The sequence below is a fragment of the Panicum hallii genome, chromosome 5 (genome assembly GCF_002211085.1).
Source record: "Panicum hallii strain FIL2 chromosome 5, PHallii_v3.1, whole genome shotgun sequence".
NCBI classification, from domain to species: Eukaryota; Viridiplantae; Streptophyta; class Magnoliopsida; order Poales; family Poaceae; genus Panicum; species Panicum hallii.
The window spans coordinates 8,598,887-8,615,546 of record NC_038046.1 but is presented as its reverse complement, the minus strand read 5'-3'; the positions used below and the strand labels follow the sequence as shown (position 1 = coordinate 8,615,546).

Here is a 16,660-nt window from a genome sequence, read left to right as displayed (position 1 = left end):
AATTTCTAACAGTATCTTTTACATATGCCAGATACCAGTAGGATAACTCTCTCTTTTTCCTGAGAGCAAGCAGTCGAACAGTGAAGCGGGGGACAGTGATGGGGCTCAGTTTTGTGTACACACCACACACTACCGGAGCAAAATTGGCTTGGGAGCGAAGGCTGGAATCAATGCACGATTACCGGGGCTGTAGAAAGCCGAGGTCTCCCCTGTCCTGTCCCTGACCCTGGCCTCTTCCTCCTCCCCAGTGTGCACAGCCAGTTTACTTTTCTCTTTAGCGCTGAGCAGTTGTGAATCCTTCTCCGCCAACACACAAAAGGGAGCTGCAGAAGCAGCCACCCAAACAATGGCCGCAATTAAATACTGGTACTCCACAACACAACAGTGGCCGGCTGGCCGCACTGAGAGCAAGCACCAGCACAGCACAGCACACAGGAAACTGTAGCGCGAGCAGCCGAGCTGAGCTGAGATCGTACACACACACTGCTGGCACTGCCCGGCCCCTACACCTTGATGAATACAGAAGAGAGGTTTGGCCGTTTTGACATGAGAAGAGGGTTTTAATGGGGAGCATTTCTATTTCTTCCCCGTCTTGATGCACCCCTTTCTTCTTCTCTAGCCTCGCAAAGTCGCAGTCTTTATTGGGCGCTCTCCCCTCCTCCTCCTTGGGCGGCGCAGGCGCAGCCGCAGCCGCTGGCGTACAGCGCACCTCCCTCTCCCTCTTTTCCTCGCCATTAATGTGCTGCCTGCAATCCCGGTACCGGTAGCTCCCCGCTCCGCCTCAAGGTTCGGTCTTTCGCTCCCGTGGGCGGTGGTGCGCGCAACTAGCCTTTCTTTATTGGCGCTTCTTGGGGCCTTTGTGGGGTGAGCGCCGAGGAGGTTTGCAGGGAATGGGGGTGGCGCGGAGGAAGGAGCACCGGGCGGCTGCCGCCGCATGCCTGTTCGCGGTGGTGGTTCTCGGGGTGTTGGCGGGCGGCGCCGGCGTCGGCGCTTTCGAGGATGGCACGGCGGTGTACATTATCACCATGAAGCAGGCGCCGGTGTTCCACAGGCGCCTTAACTTGGAGAAGTTCGGGAGCAGCAGAGTTGCCAATGCCGGAGGAGGACGAGGAGCCGCCAGCGGCGGCGGAGGCGGAGGGGGAGCTGGGGACACCCCGAGCACCAGCGTGCTCAGGAAGCCGAGGTGGGCAACATATTTAATCGAACTTTACTGATTTTATCGCTGTTTATTCTACAGTATAAGTACTATTGTTTGCAATTTCTGCCAGTTTACGCCTCTTTTTTAGGCTGATTAAGTTTTGCCCTTATGCAATTGTGGTTTAGTATGAAAAATCCCTCTGTTTCTTTTCGGGGTTTGGGCTGTCTTGATTGTGCTGCTCCATCGTTCATAGGCTTAATCTGCCGACAGTTCTTGTTACTGTTTTAAAATTCCTGGTTATATTGGGGGTGGTGTTACGTTAGTCCATTTTCCCTCGTCGAAGGTACGGACATGGAATTTGATGCGGCCATATGAATTACCTCGGCTGCGGTTGATACTGAACCCGTGCTTGTCATGATATCACCTCATGCCAATATGCAGTCAACAATGAAAGGTTCATGTATGCAATATAGTTCATTCTGATGACTGTGGACCTTGGCACAAGTTGGAACTTTTGCCATTCAGATGATTTTTGGCCACTACTTCCTTTTTTTTTTCTTGATGCAATAAATTGCATTGATGTAGATACTCCAGTGTTATAGGGGAAATTTTCATCAGTAAACTTTTGAGACATAATGAGCATGTGCAATGCGGTTATTTAGTTTAAATTACAAAAAATCCAGTAATTTTACTGTATGACTGATTATTTAGGCATTAATTATGTTTTTTTTGTCTAGCATCAGCAGGCAAAATTCTCATACTTATAGAAAAAGAAAGTTGTCTCCTGTTTGTCCCTTTCTTTTGCTTGGCATATACTAAACTGGAAGTATCTCCATCAATGGGTTGCATTTTCCCAAAGAAGATTGCGGCATGTTGTGAATTTGTTTTACTCTCACTAATGTTATTTGTGGTCATGTAGGCACGGTTCGCCCAAGCCTATGAATTATGTCTCATACCTCATTCGCCTTCAAAATTTACTATTGAAGAAGACGCTAAGAGGAGAACACTACATAAAGCTGTACAGCTACCGCTACTTGGTTAATGGTTTTGCTGTTGTCATCACTCCTCAGCAGGTACCCTATTTCTTGTCTTTTGTTCCTTGTGCTACTTTTTAACTTGTACCCTCATTATTTCTTGTCTATTTGAAGAAAGTACCGAAACTGAAGTATCAAGGGGATCACAGCTTTTGGATAGGATTTTGCATCCAGATGATAAAAATAGGGCAACTCATGGCAATCTAGATAGTATTTATATTTGCCATGCTATCCTGATTGATGTCATTTCAATGCTTCAAAAACATTTTTACTTACGGCTACCGACAAACTGTGTTTGCTCCTTACACATCTCTTTTTTGTCCATTTCGTAATTCTTATTTTAGGGAATTGCCAGTTCATTAGAAGATTGCTTAGATTTATCCGCTTCTTATGTGTGTTTAACTGGTTTTCTGCTTGTACCCGAAGGCAGACAAGCTATCGAGGAGAAATGAAGTAGCAAATGTGATGTTGGACTACTCAGTTAGGACAGCAACAACTCACACCCCTGAATTTCTTGGACTGCCGCAAGGAGCCTGGGTTCAAGAAGGTGGTCCGCAATTCGCTGGCCAGGGTGTTGTTGTTGGCCTCATTGACACAGGAATAGATCCAACCCACCCTAGCTTCGCAGATGATCTCTCAACTGATAGTTATCCAGTCCCTGCTCACTACTCAGGAATTTGTGAGGTTACAAATGATTTTCCATCTGGATCCTGCAACAGAAAGCTAGTAGGTGCTCGGCATTTTGCAGCATCTGCAATAACTAGAGGAGTCTTCAATGCTTCTCAAGATCTTGCTTCACCATCTGATAGTGATGGCCATGGGACGTGAGTAATGCCATCTTATTTACCGATTTGATTGTTTGGTTGTCACTTATCAGACTGCATGTCTAATTTATGATGATAGATCTAAATACTAGACTACGCATGCCATTGTTAACTCTTCATAATCATATGTAATTATGTACATATTGAACAGGAACTCTTGTTAGCGATTGATTAGATCATGTTGTAAGAGATGAATATGGAATAAGATGAAGAAATTCTTCTAGAGATGGTTATGTACTGTCATTGCATTTTTGTTATGTTTTTTCTATTCTTGCTGCATATGGGAGCAGTTCCTTGGTTGGTTGTATTTTTACTTTCCTAGATATTTTTTCTTCTAATTTTACGATTTGTACCTACAGGCATACAGCATCCATTGCTGCTGGTAATCATGGAATTCCTGTTGTTGTGGCTGGACATCAATTTGGAAATGCAAGTGGCATGGCTCCTCGTGCACAGTAAGCTTATTGTCCTCTGCTTTATGATGGTAGATATGATTAATTTCCCCAAACTAATATAATAAATTGTTTCATCAGCATTGCTGTCTATAAAGCTCTTTACAAAAGCTTTGGAGGTTTTGCTGCTGATGTAGTGGCTGCAATAGATCAGGTATGTTCTGCCATTGAGCTTCTTATAATCTGTTGATTCAAGCAAAAAACACTGTTCCATCTCACAATATATAACCTTTCGGTGAAGATATGAAATAGCAATAATCATCTTACGAACTTATGCTAGTTAGGCATGAGACAACACTACCGTGAAAAAGGACAAATCTATCTATAGGGTTCAAGCAATGTGGCTGACCAAGTTAACATGTCCAACTAAAATATCTTACAGGTTTTAGGTAACTATTTATGTTGAATTTTCCACTGTATCTTGAAAAGTTTTCATTGCTGCATTATTGTAAAAGACCTACCATCCCACTTGAAGCGTTGCAAAATGCTGAAGTAAAGAAAACCGCATGTTTACTTGATTGACAAACATCTCTCTACGTTGTGTTTGCAGGCAGCTGAAGATAATGTTGACATCATCAGTTTATCCATTACTCCTAATCGGAGACCTCCCGGACTGGCTACATTCTTCAACCCAATAGATATGGCACTTCTATCAGCTGTAAAGGCTGGCATATTTGTGGTGCAGGCTGCAGGAAATACTGGCCCTTCCCCTAAGAGCATGTCTTCCTACAGTCCTTGGATATTTACTGTAGGAGCTTCTGCCCATGACAGGGTATATAACAACTATGTTGTACTTGGCAACAATTTAACCATTCAAGGAGTCGGACTTGCTCGTAAGTTCCTCTGAAGTCGTTTTCTGTGTGCACATAATAATTACATTTATATAATTGTAACCTGTGCTAATTAATTGTACATACAGCTGGAACGGATGGTGATAGCATGTACACTCTAATTACTGCACCTCATGCACTGAAAAACAATACAGTCAGTCCTACTGAGATGTCCCTCGGGGAGTGCCAAGATTCAAGTCGCCTAGATGCTGATTTGATAAAAGGAAAGATACTAGTGTGCAGCTATTCTATAAGATTTGTACTTGGTCTTTCTTCAGTGAAACAAGCTTTAGATACAGCCAACAATGTCAGTGCTGCAGGAGTTATATTCTATTTGGACCCATTTGTTCTTGGGTTCCAGTTGAACCCAACGCCAATGCGCATGCCTGGACTTATAATACCATCGTCTGATGACTCTAAGGTAGGGCAGCCCTAAAGCTTATGCTGCAGCCCAATTATTCTTATTTTATCTTTCTTCCTTTTATGTAATTTTGTGGTTTACTGAAGATTGGCTAAACCTGGTCATCCATCTTATCCAGTTTCTTGAAATTTGTTCACTTTTATTCAAACCTCTTTCGGCAATGGTGTGGTGAAGCTTAATTAGCTCGTTGCTTTTTATTGCACCTATTTTGGGCTTCATATTGACTGTCATAAGTCAATACAAACAAAAGCTGCTAGTTGATACAGAATCATTATGTTCTCAATTTGTAGTTACTCCTTCTCAGCAAAAAACTTGTAAGTACAATGCTTTCCCTGTGCTGACTAATTATAACACAATATTGCAGGTATTTCTCACTTACTACAATGATTCCCTAGTGAGAGATGAGACATCAGGCCAAATTGTCAGCTTTGGCGGAGTTGCAAAAATATTAGGGGGCCTAAATCCGAATTATGGAAATTCTGCACCAAAAGTAATGTTCTATTCTGCTAGGGGTCCTGACCCTGAGGACAACTCACTGTCAAATGCTGATATCTTGAAACCAAATCTGATAGCACCTGGAAGTTCCATTTGGGGTGCTTGGAGTTCCCTTGGATTGGATTCTGCTGAATTTGCTGGTAATTGGACAAATTATCTTCTTTACAGCATTTTCTTCTGTTTTCCGAAATGTTTAATGAAATGGCAAAATTTGATTGGTTTATGGTTTATGCACTTAACCTTGTTGAAATGGCACATTTTGTTCAAGACGAAGAAGGATACAAAGTAATGTTGAAAGAAAGGGTTAAATATTGACTAATTATTTTTGCAAAAATAAAAAAGGATGATAGGAGGTTTAGATGATTATATGAGCATTGCGCAAGTTCCGTTCAGTTTTTTCATGAAAGCCTTTTAAAGAAAGTTGCCTGCTTTTGCATTAGAGTCCAACATTAATGCCTTTTCTTTCAGTTATAAATCTTGTCAAAATTTTCGCAAAAAAAACTTGTCATAATCTTGATTGTTTTCTGATTTACTCCTTTAGGTGAAAGTTTTGCAATGCTCTCGGGTACAAGTATGGCTGCACCCCATGTTGCCGGCCTTGCTGCTCTAATCAAGCAGAAGTTTCGTTCTTTTAGCCCAGCAGCTATAGCTTCTGCATTGTCTACGACTACGACTCTTAGTGACAGGCAAGGGAAACCAATCATGGCACAGCGAACTTACAGCAACCCAGACTCAACTCAATCTCCTGCTACAGCTTTTGATATGGGGAATGGCTTTGTCAATGCTACTGCTGCTTTAGACCCGGGGATAATATTTGATTGCGGTAAGTTCTACACTTGTCTCCATTCTGGTTATGATACCACACTATCTTCACTTGAGCCTAGCTGGGGCAAAATTAGCACCGCTTTCCTCCTTCAGAATGGTTCATTTTCCATTAATATATCAAAGTTTTTTTGGTCTTCTTGCCCCTGCTTTGAAGTGTAATTGTGGTTTTACCCTTATTTTTTGAACTGTGTGATTTTGCCCTTTATTTTTCACAAGTCATTGTATTTTTGCCCTTGCTCTTTGCGTATTTGCCCCTGTTTTGACCGTTGACTAGGGGTAAAATTACATTGATTTGTGAATAGTAAAGGGCAAAATCATACGGTTCAAAAAATGAGGGCAAAATTACAATTACACTTCAAAGTAGGGGTAAGAACACAAATGCCCTAAATCAAAAGTATTTTTGTTTCTGAGAACAATCTATATGGCTAATTTCTAAACTATTCCTTCTGAAAAATTACAGGTTACAACGATTTCTTCTCCTTTCTCTGTGGCATAAACGGGTCCAACCCAGTAGTGACAAACTACACAGGTAACAGCTGCGCGGCTTCCACCATGACAGGAGCAGATCTAAACCTTCCCTCAATCACCATAGCCGTGCTCAACCAGACAAGAACCATAACTAGAACGGTGACAAATGTAGCGGCTGACGAGAGCTACACGGTCAGCTACAGTGCTCCCTATGGAACCGTGGTCTCTGTGGCACCGGCGCAGTTTGTCATTCCGAGCGGGCAGAAGCAGCTCGTGACCTTCGTTGTAAACGCCACAATGAACAGCTCCACCGCAAGCTTCGGGAGCATCGGGTTCTACGGTGACAAAGGCCACAGGGCGATTATCCCGTTCTCAGTGATCTCCACGGTTGTATACAGTTCCTGATGACTGACGAGCTGAGCTGATCCTGTAGATGCAAAGCAAACCAGGCCTGACTGATCCAACATATGCCGTGAAGACTTGACTGCTGGGGGTGGCTGGAGCTTACCTTGACTATGAATTCTTTCTTGGTTGTGGTGTGTACATTCTGAAGCATGTTTGATGTAAGTAGCTGAGTGATTAACCAGTAACTGTAAAGAGAATGTACCAGAGCAACCTATTGGCATGAATGTGGAAATCCTTTTGCAACAGAATGATAAATACTTGCAGCATTCTGCTGGCGTTTGATTCATTGAACGGTGTTCGTGATATACATTCCTGTATATGATCCGTCAAACCCTCATGGTTCATTTCTTGTAGAATGGATAACACATCCTTAGACATCTCAACATGGCGCCCCAATTTTGCAACGCGTGCGTGCGTGCCTGCCTGGCACATTCATCACCTACCGTGTCACCGAGTTGTAGGCTGGCGGAAACCCAACTAGTATATTATATTTCCCTAGCTGACACCAACGGGGTGGTGGCGCAGTTGGCTAGCGCGTAGGTCTCATAGCTTGTTTGAGTTATCCTGAGGTCGAGAGTTCGAGCCTCTCTCACCCCAAATATTGCCAGGTGATGATGAAATGCTTGAGTGACATCATGGGTCGTCACAGTCATCTGATCACCAGATGAAGAGAGCTTAACTGAGCTTGGCCATTTTTTGTTTTTTGAAGTTTTCAAAAATAATTTTCGCTCATTTTACTCTTTTTAAAACCGAATCGGTCCCAGTCTCGGGCTCTCGGTCCTGCTTCGTTATCCTGAACCCCCTCGACCTCCAAAGCCCCAACCAAAAACCTCGGCGCCGGGCTCCTACCGCACCCTCGCCCTTGCAGCTCCGGCGGACGCCTACCGCCTTACGCGGCATTGGAAGGTTGCCGACCATGGCGTCCTGCTCCCATCCATGGCGGCTCTTCCCAGGTAGCCTCTCTTCCCCCGTTTCAGTTTCGCGCGTACAGCTTTCCTCGAAGCAAATCATCTCACCGCAACCGCTCTGGCATGGAACCACAAAGGCATGTCGCCGCCGCCGGCGGCCGGCCCCATCTCCGCGCCGGCCCCTCTTCGCGCCCAAAAGTACTCGGTAACTCCTTGAACGCCTCATTGAGTTCAATTTTGTCGCATAATTTTGCTCTACGCGCCTGAGTCATGCCCATTCGGTGCGTGCGCAGAAGATGTTTGCCCGTTTGCCACACCGGAGGAGGCCGCTCTTCCTTGGGACGCGACGGGCCAGGATCAGGTGCGTCAAGGACGATTCGCTCCATTTCGACCCGTCGAAGATCGAGCCACCGCCGTACTCCAGCTACTTGGATTCCACGTCCGGCCAGCTCGAGCCGGCGTCCGGCGCCCGCGCGAGCATACCCGGGAAGGAGTACTGGCCGGAGGGCACCGCGGCCCGCGTGCGGGCCGCGCGTGCGCCTGCCCCGGTCGGGGAGTCGGCTGGGGCGCCTTCGTTTGGCACGAAACCCGGGAGCAGGAGGAGAGGGTACAAGGAGCAGGTGACGTCAGCATCAGGAACGGAGGGTGCGCAGACCGACGACGGCAAGGATGATGGTGAACCTGTCGTGGCCATTGTAGACCCTGGGGATGATGCGTCAGAAGAGCCAAAGGATTCGGCGGATGAATATGTCATTTATGAGACACCGGAGGAAGAGGAGTTGAGTGAGTATGACATGGACAAGATGATGGGGCGGCCGCATCCATTCATTGACCCAGCAAAGGCAATGTCGCTAGGGGAGCCCAAAACTAGTGAAGAGCTGTGGTGGAACTGGAGGAGGAAGTCTCAGAAGGAGGAAATGTGGTCAAGATGGCAGAGGAGGCGTCCAGATGTTGACACGGTTAGTTCCTCACTTGATCGAAATTGGTAAATAGCAGGTAGTGATGTTTTGTTTTATTGAGACCGTCCACCAATGCCCAACATGGTTAGGTACACAGTTACTGCAAATTCTCCTGCTGCCGTACAATTTTGAGCTTTTGCAATGTTGCTCTCTAGTAATTCTATGCCTCATTCAGAGTTCAGATAGCACAGATGCAGGGCAGCAGAACCTCTCCATGATCTTTCAGTGTCATTTTATTTGTTCTATCCATTGTGCTAATTACTGTCAAGTGTAAGTGGCCATGTTGGCAATTCTCCTATGGGTCTTCAGTTCTTCCAGTTTTTACTGTGAACACGAGAAGAGTGTCATAGATGTATGGATGAGGCTTGTGCTTATGGCATTGGCATCCATGTTTGTATATCTATGTGCAGGGTTGGGTTGTCCTCTTGCGCGACACGTTGTGGCTTTACACTTTTCTCTGAGATTGGTGTTTCAACCAACTTATGTTTCCATGACAGATGTGAGCTTTGACCCACATTGTAAGTTGTAATATATGCTCTGTCATTTTAGGTTTTTGCAAAGGCAATGGCGGAGACTGGGCAAATTAAAATTTTTGGGGATCATCCTTCCCGGACAGAAGCTGCTCTTGCAAAGACGAGAAGACATTTGTACAAAGAGGAAAGGTTGACTTACAACCATATGATACTGGAACTATTTTGATTATAAAATCATGTAGTACATCTTTGTCAGATGATTTTAGAATACGTACATGCACCTTGTTTCTAGTTCTAATTTCCTTCACAGCATTCGAGTTGGCAGTACCACTATACTTGTGCATGGTCTCATCATATAAGCTTTCCAAAACATATTTAATTCCTATTGAATTTTCACCTTCTTTGAGTTATATGGCATATTACAAAGATGTGGAAACTGACTTAGATATGCATAATTTCCTACTACCCACTGGTTGTGCATTACATTCTTAAAGATGCTGAGGAGCAAATTTCTGTGATTCAACATGGCTACCATGACTGTTAATATCTTTTACATTCTGCTGCCATAAAAACAGGTTAGAAGCAGAGCAAAGGAGACTAGAAGAGATAGGGCCGATAGCGTACTATTCAGAATGGGTTGAAGCTTATAAAAACAAGGATACATCACGCGAAGCCATACAGAAGCACTTTGAGGAAACTGGTGAAGATGAGAATGCTCAACTTATAAAAATGTTCCAACACCAGACTGCTGGGGAATATCGTATCATGATGGGCACCGATGTGCGTATTCAGCGAGACCCTTTGGCCATGAGGATGCGGGAAGACCAGATCAAACAGAGTATTTCTTTGCTAAAATCCTCCTCCTTTTTGTGTCTTGTGGACATCTTTAAAGTCTTTTTTGGTTGTTGCTGGATAATTATGTGTGCTTCGTCTTACATTAGCTTCTTTGTTTTATCCCTCCAAAGAGATGTTCTATTCTAGTACAGTACTATGTGGACTGCAAATTACTAGGAATAATTACATAATATTATTAGAAGCAAGTATCAGTAACTGTTACATACACCTCAGAGGTATGTCTGTATTGCAGAACCTTCTGAGTGATTTGTATAATCCCATCCACTGATTTGAGAGTGCATTCCTTCAACTACTGTGCTCCTGTTTCTTAAATATAACAGCAGATCATTGGGTGGCCATCTTAAAGTTACTCTTCTCTGACAAATTGATAGAACAGATAGTTTGAATGGGAAGATTTAATTGATACACTGTATTGGGGCATATATTTACCAGGACTTAGTTTCCATATTTTTATGTGCAGTTTGGGGCGGTGATCCTGTCTATCCAACAATTAATTATGTTCAGGATCCTGAAGAAGTGATTGATTACAGAGGTCCAGAATTTCATGAGCCTACCCCTGAAGTTGTACCTTACCTGATGGAGGTATCAGATAGCACTTCTACTAAAATCGTATTATTTGCATTGTGCTGGCTAGGATCTACCAGATCCATATTCGTAGTGTTATCATTTAACAAAGCCATAACAGAATTATGGCCTTTGCTTTTAAGTGCATTTAGTATTATGACTAGGAAGAAAAATGTCGATCATGTGTTGCTAACAGGAGTCGAATTCTTATTTGATATCTTTCTCTCCCCTGCTCAGCATGGGATAATGATCACAAAGGAAGAGCTGTATGCACGTCTGAATGAAGAGAGAGATGACATCAATCAAGATATAACGGTATCTTCCATAAACTATCATTTAATTTCAACTGATAGAGTGTGCAAGTAGGGCTAATGCTGCTTTACATATCTATTTTATGATGGCAGTATATTCCTGAAGTCAAAGATCCAATGGCTACTGCTGTTGATATAGGAGAGCATTCTGTAAGTACCCACTCTGAACATCTCAACTTTGCCAGATCTTCTCATGCCATTTATATCAGAAAAAGGCAAATGGATTATGAATTCTGTAAGGTGTAATAATAGCTTATGAATTTAAAATACTGCTTGTTTGACTGTGTTTTCTACTTTTGAACAGTTTAATGAAGACAGTGATGATGAGGACGAGGATGTTGACAAAGCTGCTGCACAGCCTGAATCAGTAGAGGTACCTTACCAGTTACCACCATACACATACCTTTACATTCTTCCTTTTGGCACGGGCAAAATACAGGAATCTCAATTCTTAAATTTTCTTATGGGAGGTTAAATGTGGCCTTATTATACTGTAGCACCAAAATATTGGGTGATCGCCAAAAGAAGAATTCAGGTTATTGATGATATACTTATCATAACTAATCCTATTTAAACCTTTTTCTCTACAAATAGGACGGGGAAGATGATGCTGAGGAAGGAGAAGACAAAGTGCGCCAGAATTGGAGTGTTCTAAAGTCTACTGGACAGGCTGAAAAGCCAAAGGTACATATTATATATTCTGTTTTCTGGTCAGAAGAAATAATGCAGGAATCTTTTAGCATTCATGAATACGATAACCAGTTACTTAGTTGTTGGTCTATACTGTGTCAATCCATGAAAGGTTTGTGATGGTGATTGATTATATGGTTAGACACGTACGTGGAGATTATATAACACGTATACATGTTCTATCCATATATGAACCTGCATCTTTTGTGCTGTCTTTCCTGATGGATATGTAGTACACAAAAATTATGCCTGCTCCTTGCTGCCTTGCAGGAAAAATCAAAGAAAGGTGAAATGTCACTAAAAGAAGCCATTGATGATTCCGAGAACCTAACTGACTTTCTTATGGACTTTGAGGAAGACGAGTAACACACTGGGCATTTTGCCATTCTGTGCATCACAGGTGAGTAAAAAGTGAAGCATACTAAAGTACCATTCACTATTACAATTTTATAACTTTTTGTTCTAAAACATATGATGCTATTTTTCTCCAGAAAACCGTTATCTCAACCCATGTCATGTACTTCATCAATTTGGTTGAGTTTAAGTTCTACAGGATAACACAAAACTACAAATAGTTCAGCAGTAATACTAAAATTATTATTGGGACTGGAGGAATGAAAGAAGCATTGGTCGAATAGTCCCTTAATCATTCTTGTGATTCTTCCCTAGGCTTGAAGCTGCACCTCTAATTAGCCTGAGGGATTCGACAAAGTCATCCAGCAGCTCATGACAATCTGGAAATTGTGCCTCATCCACTGCTAGATTTACCATCATAGTGTTAACATAACTTTGAAAATTCACTGTTAGGGCCTGCACATACAAAGACAAACAAAAATAAAAATTTAGCTTTAACTTGTCTTAGACATCTCTTACCCAGACTCAGTTGACCATAAAGTGGATGGGGTTTTAAAGACACTTGTTTCTTCTAAATGATCATTTTCTACTCCTCTAGGTGATCATTTGTTACTCCCCTTCTAGGTGATCATTTGTTACTTCACAATGTATATATCTGTGCATATCAATTATCAAGAGTTAAAATTTGTACAATTAGATTGCCCACGAATATATGTTATATTTGCCTATGAACATGCCCTTGAACTACTAATGATCTTACTAACCAATGTTCCTTTGAAATTTGTGGATGTGGCAAGTTCATGCATTTAATAAATGCCTATTGCATAATTAGATTCTCGATTACTTACTTCCGGGGGCCCATATCCACTAGGGGCGATGAAGACAACCGGATGGCCACAAAACTCTACCTGCTCAACTGGGCCAATCATGTTGGAGAACGATATGGTTGTATGGGAGATCATACGATGGAAGATAGCTCCAGCTGCCTGTTTTGATTCGCAGTGTTGCAATCTATCAGAAACAAGAAGTGCAAATCCAACGTTCTGGCATATCGCTCGGAACTCGACAACCATTTGCATGCTCATAAAACTAAAAGAAACTAGAGATGACAGTGACACCTAACTGTACCGTGCTAACTCTCTCCAGATAACGAGTAACAGAATTAATCATTTATTCATCGATATGAGCTTGGCCATTTGGATGTTGGATCTATGTTAGCCTGGTTACACCGTAAATAAGATGTTTCAACCAGGCTTCAGTTACCTTGTATTTTTTTACTGCGATAAATTTATCAGTTAGTAACCAGTGTTTTGTCTGTATGAGATGGCCTGATCACACGAGTTGACAATGTTCTGGCGGTACGAAAGTAAGTAGCAGGATGGCATGTGTACCTTGAGTCCAAAGATTTTGAGGATAACTTCTGCTGCCAGATGCGTGAACACCACTTCCAACGAGCTCTTTTTCCTATCCACAATCTTCTTCGCCTTGCGCACGTACTGTAACGGATCGTCGTGCAAGCCAATGTGAAATGGAAGGATGATGAAGCCAAGCTCGTTCCCCCATTTCACGTCGCTTTCCTTGCCGGACTCTATCATGTTAAGACATGCCTGCTCGTAGTTAAAAAAAAAAAAGAAGACCAGAATTATCACCACTTTTTTTCACTCAGCAAAGTCACGATACATAATTGAAAAATTGTTTGATCATGCGTCCGGTCAGCTTCTTACTTGCAGGCTGGTCGTTGGCCTTAAATTGACAAGTAGAATTGATCGCACGCGGATCTCCTGGCTGGTGTCAGCGTCACCTGAAGAACAGGATGAGCAATGCGACAGTTAGAGCAGCAATCTGGTCGGAACAGAGCGTCCTCGTACGGTTGCCAATCGTCACCTGTCTTCCGGAAGTAGTATCGCGACAGGGCTGCGTAGGTCACCCCAACCAACACATCGTTCACTGTCTGTGCAGCCACACACATCATCTCAGTCACACTGTGTCTCTCAGATCAATCAGCCCAAGAAATTAAGGAAAAAAGAGCTCCTACGCAGTTCATGGCGTTCTTGACGAACTTGACGTCGTCGAGGCTGAGGCCGCGGTGCACGAGGCGCTTGCGCTGGCGCGACGCGTGGTTGGCGCGCTTGAACAGCGTGTGCGGGTCCCTGAGGAAGAGGATGGTGGCGAGGAAGCTCGCGACGTCGACGGCGGTGTGCCAGGCGAGCGCGACGAAGGACCAGGCCCAGGCCGCGAGCGCCAGGGCGCCCGCGGACGCCGGGGGGCGCGGCCGCTCCCAGATGGCGCCCGTGCGCGCCGGCGCCGGCGGCATGGCCGGCAGCCTCGCGGGGTCGGCGGCGCTCCGGGTGCAGGCCATGAGGAGCGTGAGCAGCGACATGCCGTCGCCGAGCGAGTGGTGCACGCGGATCGCCGTGGTGGCGGCGGCCTCGGAGGTTGGGAAGTCGAGGACGTGGAACTCCCAGAGCGGGCGGGACTCGTCCATGGGCAGCGTCGACAGCGTCGCCACGTAGTCCTCCACGGCCCTGTCCGGGTCGCGCGCCACCACCGCGGCGTCCAGCCTCGGGTAGATGATGTGGTCGTCCAGGTTCACCGTCGTCGGCACCCATCGCGGACGACCGGACCCGTCCTTCACCTAGCGACGACACAGTCACACAGCACGTACGTTAAGAACCTGAACCTGGCCGCGGCTTTCGAGCAGACGTGGCGGTGCGCATGCGCGTACTTGGATGCTGCGGAAGCGCGGGTAGCGCGCGAGCTGGGCCTCGATGCCGGCGCGGGCGGCGGGGAGGTCCACGGGCGTGGCGACCCCGATCACGACGACGATGTAGAAGTCCTCCACCAGCCTCGCGGAGGGGCTCACGAGCTCCCCGTGCTCCCGAGCCCCGGTGGCGGCGAACGTGCCGTCGCTCCCGGCCGTGTGCACCGAGAGCGGCCGCTTCCGCAGGGTGGCCGCCGCCGCCGCCGCCGCGTCCATCGATCCGGTCGCCGCCGCCGAAGTCTGATCCCCCGGCCTGGTGCGCGCTGCCGCCGCACTGGTGCTTCTGTTTTGCATGGGTTTCCCTTTCCCACACAAGATGATCAGTGGTGTGGTGGATATATACTTATATAGGATATTGATACGATCCGTAGAAGACGACGAGCAGGGGTGGTAAAAGTTCTAAACTTTACTCTAGATGATCTAAGAACCGGAAGATTGGACTCTAATCTTATTCAATTTTAAACTAAATATATATAAAGACAGAGCTAAATTGAATTATGAAAAGAGTATTAAGATTATGATCCGCTACCACTCCTACCAACGAATCAACGTGCTCGCTGACCTGGCTGCCCTGGCTGTTAGCTGCCTCCACGCTTCAACAGTGGCCTACCTCGGCATCCAACTGCCAACGGAACTGGCAGTAAATGTGTTTGACAAAGTCGGCAAAGTGTTAATGTGATGGACCCTGCCATCTTTTGAGCGGTCTGGTCAAAACATACACAAGGCAACGGCGCAGTGAAGCGACACGCCGCCCGGTAGCTGGTCAATGATAGGTATTCACCCGTGTCAACAGGCACGATTGTTTTCAGTTCCACGTGTATGGCGATCAGAACTTCGTGTGCAATGCTGTAGCTAGTGTCGGCGCGCACCAGAATCCTGCACTTCTTGCTGATTACAGTTTCACTCGAATCAAAAAAGAAGAAAAATCCAACGACGTCTATTCGAGCACGTGACCGAACAAGGCTGCTCGATGCTCAACCATTTATTGAAGATAGGAACGACACGAAGGAGGGTTAGGGTATTTTTGGTGAACTGCACAGTTGTCACCGGTAGCTCGCGCGTATCGATCTCCCATTCACTCGGGGGCTGGGTAATCAATCGATCAACGGCGGCAGCCGAGAGGGCTCGGCCGAGCCGTCTCGCCATTAATTGGGCAAGCAAGCAAGCAGCAAGCAGCCACCAGCGCTTTTATGGTTAGTCTAATCCATTGCGGTGGTGACAGCAGGCAGGCGTTTCTTCCCGATGCCATGCCAGCAGGCACACCCCTCTTCGATCTCCGGTAGATGGTGCTCTGTCCCAACTGCTCGATCGTGATGGTGGCGGCTGGTTGGCCGGAGCACCAGGCACAGGCAGGGACCTCACGCGAGGAAGCTTGGCCTCTCTTCGCCAGCTAGCTGCTGCTTCCTCAAACCAAACAGCAGGCGGTTGCGCACGAACATCCTGATCTCCCTGCGGCCTGGGCGGGCCTGCGGTACAGTACAGACCGCCGGCAGCCGACACCACCACACCACCAGGGAATCATGGGTTGGTGGATACGGGGTTGATGGAGCTGCGCACTGTGGACAGACGACGGATCCCCATTTGCATGCATGCCAGGCGAAACGACTAGTGGCATCCTAAACTGCAGCGGGCCCGCATTGTAATGTAAACAATTAGTTCAATTCTTCTTAATACAAAGATACTAATAAGGAAAGCTTGGATATAGCATCCTCATATTTGGGGTGTTGGCTGGCTTGGCCTCGATATGGAAACATTCCAGTTATTACGATATTGCTAAAAAAATAAGTGTTATCCCTCCGTGATATTTGTGTCAATTGTAGCTCATATATGGTTTTGAATAGTATTGTGTTGTTAGTACGTTGTTTTTGTACATGGGATTCTAGGGATGGAGTC

General features: G+C 45.4%; 3 protein-coding genes and 1 non-coding gene across 7 annotated transcripts; 3 read left to right on the top strand and 1 right to left on the bottom strand.

Annotated features, from left to right (window-relative positions):
* The first annotated feature begins 168 nt into the window (after positions 1–168).
* LOC112891686 (subtilisin-like protease SBT2.3) lies at positions 169–7,183 on the top strand. Of its 2 annotated transcripts, XM_025958612.1 has the most exons (11): positions 169–530; positions 620–1,183; positions 2,058–2,211; positions 2,599–2,996; positions 3,356–3,451; positions 3,530–3,602; positions 3,999–4,281; positions 4,368–4,699; positions 5,064–5,334; positions 5,736–6,017; positions 6,480–7,183. In XM_025958612.1, the coding sequence occupies exons 2-11, from the start codon at positions 891–893 to the stop codon at positions 6,890–6,892; spliced, it is 2,595 nt and encodes an 864-aa protein (XP_025814397.1). In that variant the 5' UTR covers positions 169–530; positions 620–890; the 3' UTR covers positions 6,893–7,183. The 2 variants fall into 2 exon arrangements, with proteins under 2 accessions (XP_025814397.1, XP_025814396.1); XM_025958611.1 differs by having other exon boundaries at positions 169–1,183.
* A 219-nt stretch (positions 7,184–7,402) lies between these two features.
* Positions 7,403–7,489, top strand: TRNAM-CAU. Its single transcript is given in 2 exon segments — positions 7,403–7,440; positions 7,454–7,489. It is a non-coding gene; the product is annotated as a tRNA-Met (tRNA).
* Positions 7,490–7,674: 185 nt separating this feature from the next.
* Positions 7,675–13,268, top strand: LOC112893771 (protein PLASTID TRANSCRIPTIONALLY ACTIVE 12, chloroplastic). 3 transcript variants are annotated; one of them, XM_025961250.1, is made up of 12 exons: positions 7,675–7,845; positions 7,938–8,005; positions 8,097–8,759; positions 9,309–9,421; positions 9,808–10,070; positions 10,548–10,669; positions 10,889–10,966; positions 11,056–11,112; positions 11,267–11,335; positions 11,557–11,646; positions 11,923–12,052; positions 12,839–13,268. In XM_025961250.1, the coding sequence occupies exons 1-11, from the start codon at positions 7,809–7,811 to the stop codon at positions 12,016–12,018; spliced, it is 1,656 nt and encodes a 551-aa protein (XP_025817035.1). In that variant the 5' UTR covers positions 7,675–7,808; the 3' UTR covers positions 12,019–12,052; positions 12,839–13,268. The 3 variants fall into 3 exon arrangements, with proteins under 3 accessions (XP_025817035.1, XP_025817034.1, XP_025817033.1); XM_025961249.1 differs by having other exon boundaries at positions 8,094–8,759; positions 12,878–13,268; XM_025961248.1 differs by having other exon boundaries at positions 8,094–8,759.
* Positions 12,054–15,353, bottom strand: LOC112893772 (O-acyltransferase WSD1-like). The gene is made up of 7 exons (XM_025961251.1): positions 14,732–15,353; positions 14,042–14,641; positions 13,891–13,957; positions 13,731–13,807; positions 13,398–13,613; positions 12,855–12,992; positions 12,054–12,462 (listed from the first exon to the last, which is right to left on the bottom strand). The coding sequence occupies exons 1-7, from the start codon at positions 15,059–15,061 to the stop codon at positions 12,295–12,297; spliced, it is 1,596 nt and encodes a 531-aa protein (XP_025817036.1). The 5' UTR covers positions 15,062–15,353; the 3' UTR covers positions 12,054–12,294.
* Positions 15,354–16,660: the final 1,307 nt, after the last annotated feature.